This window comes from Chrysochloris asiatica, unplaced genomic scaffold (genome assembly GCF_000296735.1).
Source record: "Chrysochloris asiatica unplaced genomic scaffold, ChrAsi1.0 scaffold00056, whole genome shotgun sequence".
Taxonomy (NCBI): domain Eukaryota; kingdom Metazoa; phylum Chordata; class Mammalia; order Afrosoricida; family Chrysochloridae; genus Chrysochloris; species Chrysochloris asiatica.
The window spans coordinates 1,354,657-1,362,267 of record NW_006408574.1 but is presented as its reverse complement, the minus strand read 5'-3'; the positions used below and the strand labels follow the sequence as shown (position 1 = coordinate 1,362,267).

General features: G+C 52.8%; 1 protein-coding gene across 1 annotated transcript in view; it reads left to right on the top strand.

Moving 5' to 3' along the window:
- Positions 1–2,526: 2,526 nt before the first annotated feature.
- CCDC183 (coiled-coil domain containing 183) overlaps positions 2,527–7,611 on the top strand; it is a 15,364-nt gene continuing 10,279 nt past the window's right edge. Inside the window, exons 1-8 of the mRNA XM_006863684.1 lie at positions 2,527–2,596; positions 2,868–2,989; positions 3,274–3,351; positions 3,473–3,640; positions 4,124–4,228; positions 4,496–4,618; positions 5,456–5,581; positions 5,673–5,727. Coding sequence (XP_006863746.1) covers positions 2,527–2,596; positions 2,868–2,989; positions 3,274–3,351; positions 3,473–3,640; positions 4,124–4,228; positions 4,496–4,618; positions 5,456–5,581; positions 5,673–5,727 — 847 coding nt within the window. The remainder of the gene's footprint in view (positions 2,597–2,867; positions 2,990–3,273; positions 3,352–3,472; positions 3,641–4,123; positions 4,229–4,495; positions 4,619–5,455; positions 5,582–5,672; positions 5,728–7,611) is intronic.

Here is a 7,611-nt window from a genome sequence, read left to right as displayed (position 1 = left end):
GTTTTCTTTGTCACGTTAGTGAAGACGTATAGGTGTAGGGTGTGTTTTAAATCAATTTCTCTTGAGATACAAAATGCGTGGACTGAGTAGGGAGAGCCAGCAAGCAGAAATGGGGAAGACAGATACCACGTAACATGCAGATTATTGAAAAAACTGAAGCTCAGAAGAGACCAGGGTCTTCCTCCGGAGTCCACAGAGAGACAACCTTCTGCTGGAGCCGGTGCCCTGCATTTGGACTTCCGGCCTCCTGAACTGGGAGGGACTAGACGTCTGTTGGTGAAAGACCCCTCCTTTGTGCTGTTCTTGTTACAGCAGCGTAGGAGAACTAAAGCCGTTATGGACCATCAAGGGTGTCATACATGAGGGAGACAGGGACAACCAGCAGACTGCCTCAGTCAGACACCAGTCTGGGCACGGGGAGGACTGGGGCTGGCAGTGAGCTCACTACACACAGGAGGGTAGAGCCTGGCTTGGACACGATGCATTTAGAGGGCTCAATCAACTGCACTGGTAGTTTTTAATAACAGACTCATTTTTAGAGCAGTTTTAGGTTTACAGAAAAAAATTGCAAGGAAAATACCCAGAAACTCACTGCATGGAGTTGATGCCAACTCATATTGACCCAAGAGTCCGGTGTGGCTATGGGATCAGAGCTGGGCTGCTAATCAGAAAGTCAGTGGTTCAAACCCACCAGCCGCTCCTCATGTTGCCAAACCAAAATGAGAGTTTGCTGCCTGCCCCTGTAGTCAATCACAGAGACGGGGCGAGATCTAGTCCAAGATTTATTAACAGAACGCCAGCAGTCTACAGGCCAGAGAGAATAATTGTTCAGAACCATCCCCTCCTTCACAAAGAGCAGGCACAGTGTGTATGGTACGTTGCATTTGGATGTACACTTCATCTATTTTAACATCAAGATAGCATTCTTTCAGAGAAGAAACATAAGGCAATAAACTTCCTCAAACCTGGAAGGGACCTCAGCTGTTTAGTTCTGGGTGGGTCTCAGCGTTCCCAGTTCTCCGTCTAGGACCATAAGATCTCCGTTAATTTTTAAACTTCCTTGCTTGCGGGGTCCTCATTTATTGAGACCTAATGACTAAACCATGGAGTCCTGGTGTGGCGCTGTGGGTTAACACCCCAGACTGCAAAGCCATTTGAACTGCAAGGTCGGAGGTTCAAGCTCACCAACTGCTCCTCAGAAACCTTATACAGGGTCGCTATGGGTCTCAAGCAACTCGATGGCACTTAACAACAACCACAACAACAATAATTAAACCAACTTCATTTTGTTTAGGTCAGTAGATCCATGCTATCATTCGGAAACCCAATACAGGGTCACTATGAGTCTGAACCATCTCCACGTCACTTAACAACAACAACAACACATTGAGCCGAGAGCACAAAGTCTCACTGCTTCCCAGGACATCATCTCGGAATCTTTACAGAAGCGAGCTGCCTCATCATTCTCCCACAGAACAACTAGCCCATCAGTTAGCATCCCAGTGCTTAACCCACTGCACCAACAGGGCCCCTGACAGAAAGTGTGGTGTTCTCATCCACACATCTGCTGCCACACCTGGGGTCCATTTGTGATGGACCAGCGCTGATAGGTTCTTGCTCATGAAAGGCTGTAGCTAACATCAGAGTTGACTCTGTGTGCAGCCCTGTGGGTTGTGACAAATGCACACAGTTACTTCCCTGCCGTTACAGTAACACACAGAAAAGCATCACAGCCCTGGAAATGCCCTAGGCTCCCCTGCTCAGGCCCTCCATCCTGGTGCCTATAGATCTGCTCAGCCTCCCAGAGCGTTGCCTTTCCCTGAACGCCTTGTTTTTGGAACCGTACAAAATGCAGCTTTTTCAGACTAACTTCTTTCACTTAGGACCCCTGGTGGTGCCATGGGCTAAGCACTGGACTGCTGATTGTAAGGTCAGCGGTTCAACCCAACTGTTGCTGTGGAGTGAGGGAGTGTGGGATTAGAAAGATAAGGCTGGCTGCTGAACACCCAGCCTGGTCTCAGAAACCCTAAGAGCTGCTCTATTGTGTCCTATAGGGTCCTTGTGGGCTGGAATCACTCCCTGGCAGGAAGTAGCCATTTAAAGCACTTGGCACATTGTGATGGCCTGAAAGCACATTTCTTTTTCTTGCTGAATAAACTGACTTTTTTAAACCGAAAAGTGACCAGAAAGGCAAGGGAGTGGTACATGTGGTCACCCCGAGGCAAGGCGGCACTGGGACAGTACACCATTGAGGGCAGTGATGGAGGCAGTCCCAGGAAGCTCCCCGCCTTGCACACAGCAGAGGCGCCATTATCCCTGGGCCATCTGAACTACGGCACAGAAGGCCCAGGGAACTCCCCCACGGCAGAGTGTCGCCCACCGGGGAACACAGGGCGGGGCAGGGCAGAATTGGCAGTGAGGGTTCCACAGCGCATGTCACAATGGGTGGGAGAGTCCCGGGACTCTCTGAGGCAGCTGCGCAGAGCTCAGGTGTGCAGAGAGCGGACGAGGATCCCAAAGTTCACCATGAAGGTGTACAAGGAAGGGGACATGGAAGAGCAAATCCAGGAGCTGAAGACCATCACGCGACTCCAGGGTAGGCCAGCCCAGGCCAGGCTAGCAGTCACCTGGCGCCCACCCCAAGACTGGGCTGGGGAGGCATCAGAGGCCTGACCTGCAGGGGGCGTTAGAAATGCTGGTGTACAGGATTATCGGCTCAAAGGTGGAGGCGACAGGGGCATTCCCTGCTTCACTGCCATGCCTCTGCCTGACCCTTCCAGGACAAACTTGTTGGGCATGAAGCCAGGCTCCCCCGGGGGTCCCTGGCCAGGGCCTTGGCCCACACCCCGCCCCCTCCCCGCCCCCAGAGCAGTGCCGGTCACTGCAGATCCAGGCGGTGAAGGAGAAAACAGTCCAGAACAAGGCAACGCTGGCCTTCCTACGTGGCAGCATCCGGCACGGGGCCCAGGACTGGGCTCAGGCCCAGAAGGTGCTAACGAGCCCTGGAACCCGGCTGGCTGGGTGATGCGGGCTCATGTGGAAGCTGTCTCCCCACACACAGAGGCACAGAGGCGGTACTGCCCTCCGGGACCCAGTCCTGGGCCACCCCCTTGTGGTCCGGGAGGGGAAGCCTGGGGTCCGGCAGTCATCTTGCTCCCTGTGGCCCCAGGAGCAAGGGTCTTGCTTCTAGGCTGGCAAGAGGGCAGACCAGACCTGAGGCGGCGGAGGGGGGAACAAAGGGTCCTCGCCGGCTGAGCCGCCACCTATCCGTAGAACGACCAGTGGACAATCTCCAAGGCCTGCGGGACGGACGTAGCCATGAGGCTGGCACACTGCCGCAGCACCATAGAGGTTAGGGGACTGGAGGGGCGCTTGAGGGTGTCAGGGATCCCTCCTGCCTCGCAGCTTCTGCAGCAGGGATCCCTCAGCTAGCGCCGCGCACCTACGCACAACCGTGCCGGTCACCACCCAGGTGGCACGGGAGAAGCTACGCAAGTACGTCTTCGACCGCGTGAACGTGCACAATGTGTTGATACACCTGGTGCGGCAGCGCGGTCAGAAGCTAGAGAGCATGCAACTGGAGCTCGCCAGCCTGGAGAACCAGCCGGAGACCACCAAGGAGGAGCAGCGGCAGCTGCAGGTACGGTGGGTGGGCGCGGTGGAGCTCCGTGGGCGGGGAAGAGGCGGGACTCCACGAATCAGGGCGGGGCTATAATGGAGGCGAGGCGCGTCTACGGGGGCGGGGCGAGTTAGTAGGAGGCAGGCACGCAGAGGCGCAGACCCGGCTCTGGAACAGAGTCGAAGTCTTGGGAGAGATGGGGTTACCCCTGATTGAGCTGGAAAATGCAGCGATTGGGCGGATGGGCAGGGGGGATGTGAAGGGAGGGAGGAGAGAGGCTTCACGGGCAGAGGTGGAGTTCGGGTGAAGGGAGGGAGATCGCAGATGAGGGGCGGGAAGCTCCAAATGAGAGATGAGTCTTGTGAGGTGGCACAGGAATGACTCCGGTGGAGTGGTGGGAGGGGGATGGCGGGGTGGGAGGGGGGCTCTTTGAGGATAGGTGAGCACTGGCCCTGTGGTCCAGTTCCCTGGCCCCCAGACCGCTCCCTTATGCCCCCTGCCCAGATCATCCGCCAGCTGGAAAACAACATCGAAAAGACCCTGATCAAGATCACCACGAGCCAGAACATTCACCTGGTATATGTGGACCTGCTGGATTATCTGAAGAAAGTGAGCCCCTTTCACACACCCACCCCACCCGCAGCCCTCCTCTGCACACCAGCTCCCCCTACCATGAAAGGCAGGGGGTCTTAGAGGTACCATGAGAGGCGGGGGTCTTAGACCCCAGACCTCCAGCCCTTGTATGAGGGACACTGCCCAGTGGGAGCCCCAACTGCTGTCCTCAAGGCTCAAGGTAGGCCAGTCCCCTGAGTATGGGGTGGGCTATGAAGCTGGAGGGTCAGCTCTGTGCCCACTTGCCCCACCTCATTAACTCAGGAGCTGGCAGAATACCCCACACAGCTGGACAAACTACAGAGCCTAGTGGTCAGCTACTGCTCGGAGCTTTCGGACATGTCTGTCATGTCCCGAGACGCCATGATGATCACCGATGAAGTTAAGGTCAGCTATAGCTGCTGGCCTGGGGGGCGCGGGGCTCCTCTGAATCTGCCCAGCAGCCTCTGCCCAGACACCACCTTGTGATGTGAACAGAGGGTCCCATGAGTCCTGAGGCGGGGGTACGGAAGAGAGAATGGGCCTGGCTGGGGATGGCCACCTGCTTCATGCCAAGGCCCCTGCTGGGTTCTTTGGAGATGGTAGTGATCAAGGTAGGCACGGTCCCTGTCTTGGTGTCCTAAAGCTGTTGTGACCAATAAAAAGATCACAAATGGACACAAATACATTTTCTTCAAGTTCTAGACCCAAATCAGGGACCTGGCTATGTCCGCTACTCCCATGGGCACCTTTCCGGGTTTCTGGTGTCTGCAGCAATCCCTGGTGTGCCCGGGGGCTGCTCAGCGCCTGCTCCATATGTCTGGTCTATTCTGCTTTTTCTAAGATCCCACTCAGAAGTGATTCGATTTAGGATGGCGGCGTGGGATGAGTGGTCTGCTAACCGCAGGGTCGGCGGTTCAGACCCACCAGCTGCTCCCAGAGAAAGATGAGGCTGTCTGCTTTCATGAAGATTTTCAGTCCTGGAAACCCTAGTTCTGCTCTGCCCTCTAGAGCTGCTAAGAGTTGCAGTCCACTGTGTGGCAGTGGCTTGGGCTCCTTTACCCCAAGCTGGCATCAATGGCATAACAAGGGGATCCTCACAGTTAGAGGAACTGGGGTTTGGACTCTTACACAGTATTTTAAGGAGAAGGGAGTCCCTGGCAACCTCCTGTGCTGTTCCAAAGTCTAGGAAAAGGTTGCTTAATAGCTGACTGCTTACTCCATGCTGGTCACCTCTGTCCCCAGATGAACATGAGTCAGGCAGAGGCTTCCTTCATTGAGGAGCGGAGGGCGCGGGAGAACCGGCTTACTCAGCAAAAGAAGCTGATTGACAAGATCCACACCAAGGAGACCAGCGAGAAGTACCGGAGGGTGAGGCCTGGCCCCACCCCCTGCAGCCAGGGCATCCCTGAGCCGGCTTCCCTGCAGGGCCTGTTGCTAACCCTCCTGTCCCTCCCTGCAGGGACGGCGGGACCTGGACTTCCCTTCTAGCCTGATGAGTACAGAAAGCCTAAAGGGTGAGCCCTGGGCCCCACCTGCCCCACCGGCATCAACTACCCAGCCGCATTCCAGAAAAGCCAAGTGTAAACCGTGGCCACCAGGGCAAGGGACACAGAGAAGCCCCTGCCCCACCCTTGTTGTTGTTGTTAAGAACCGTCCTGTGTAGGGTTTCCAAGGACTGGCTGGTGACCTTGAACCACAGATCTTGCACATGAACCCACAGTGCCACGCCAGGACTCACCCTAGCTGCACACAAACAGGCCCACACTCACTGGGATGCTACTGCTCCCAGGTTCTAGCTGGCATGTGACTGAGCCTCAGGCACTTAGAGTCGCTGTCCCCTAGCTTCCCAGGTCCAGGCCAACCAGTGAGTCCTCAGAAAGGATGAGGCCCCTGTATCCTGGACCTATATCCAAGAAGAACCAAGCTGACTGGCATATCCCTGGAGGGCCAGACCAGGGTTCTCAAGAAAGTCAGAACTAACTAGTGAGATGTTTAGATGGAGAGACCAGTACACGGATAGACAGACCTGATGAGTTTTCATTAACTGACTTACATGATTGTAGGGGTGATAGCAAGTCTAAAATCCATAAGATCTGGGAGCAGGCAGACTAGAGACTCAAATCGTTAGGTCAGGGGACAGGAAAATGAAATCAAATTTCAGTTTACAGTTCTGAAGGCTGGACACACACCCTAGGGATCATTCCTTTACACTCTTAAGGTTTTAGTTAACTACACGAGGCCTACATACATCATAGGAATCCTGGTAGTGCAGTGGACTGTGTTGGCTACTAACATCGTGTAAGGTCAGTAGTTCGAGTCTACCACTAGTCCATGGGAGAAAGATGAAGCTTTCTATTCCTGAAAAGATTTTGGTGTTAGGTGCCATGGAATGCGCACCAATACATAGTGATCCTATGCATGTCTTTGCTCTTCAACACTTTAAAGAGGTCTTGTGCAGCAGATTTGCCTAATGCAATATGTCATTTGATTTCTTAACTGCTGCTTCCATGAGTGTTGATGGTTAATTCAAGCAAAATGAAGAAGTCTTAGGCAACTTTGACAATCTTTTTTCCATTTATATGGATGTTGTTTATTGGTCCAGTTGTGAGGAAGTTTGTTTTCTTTACATTGAGATGCAATCAGTAAGTATTTTAAGTCATCTTTACTTTCAGCAAGCAAGCAAGGTTTATCCACTGCATATCGCAGGTTGTTAATGAGTCTTCCGCCATCCTGATGCTATGTTTTTCATCATATAATCCAGCTTCTCAGGTCATATTCTCAGTATACAGGTTGAATAAGTATGGTGAAAGAATACAACCCTGGTGCCCACCTTTCCTAATTTCAAACCATTCAGTGTTCCCTTGTTCTGTTCTAACAAGTGCCTCTTAGTCCATGTAAAGGTTCCTCGTGAGCACAATCAAGTGTTCTGGAATACTCACGCTTTGCAATGTTGTCCCTAGTTTGTCTTGTTTCACACAATCGAAAGTCTTTGCATAGTCAATACAGCTCAGGTAAACATCTTTCTGGTATTCTCTGCGTTCAGCTAAGATCCATCAGACTTCAGCAATGATATCCCTCGTTCCACATCCTCTTCTGAATCCAGCTTGAACCTCTGGAAGTTTTCTGTCACTGTATGTTTGCAGCCGTTTTTGTCAGTTGGTAAGGTAGTTATCTTCCATATTTCTTGGCACAGATGAGTGAGTGCATCAGTTTATTGAAAGATTTCACTTTGTATCTGATAAATTCCCAGTGCCTTGTTCTTTGACAATGGCCTCAATGCATCTTGGACTTCTTCCTTCAGGATCATTGGCTCTTGATCGTATGTTACCTCTTGAAATAGTCTTACATCCATTTTGGTACAGTGACACGATTCCTTCCTTTTTTTTTTTTTTTTTTTT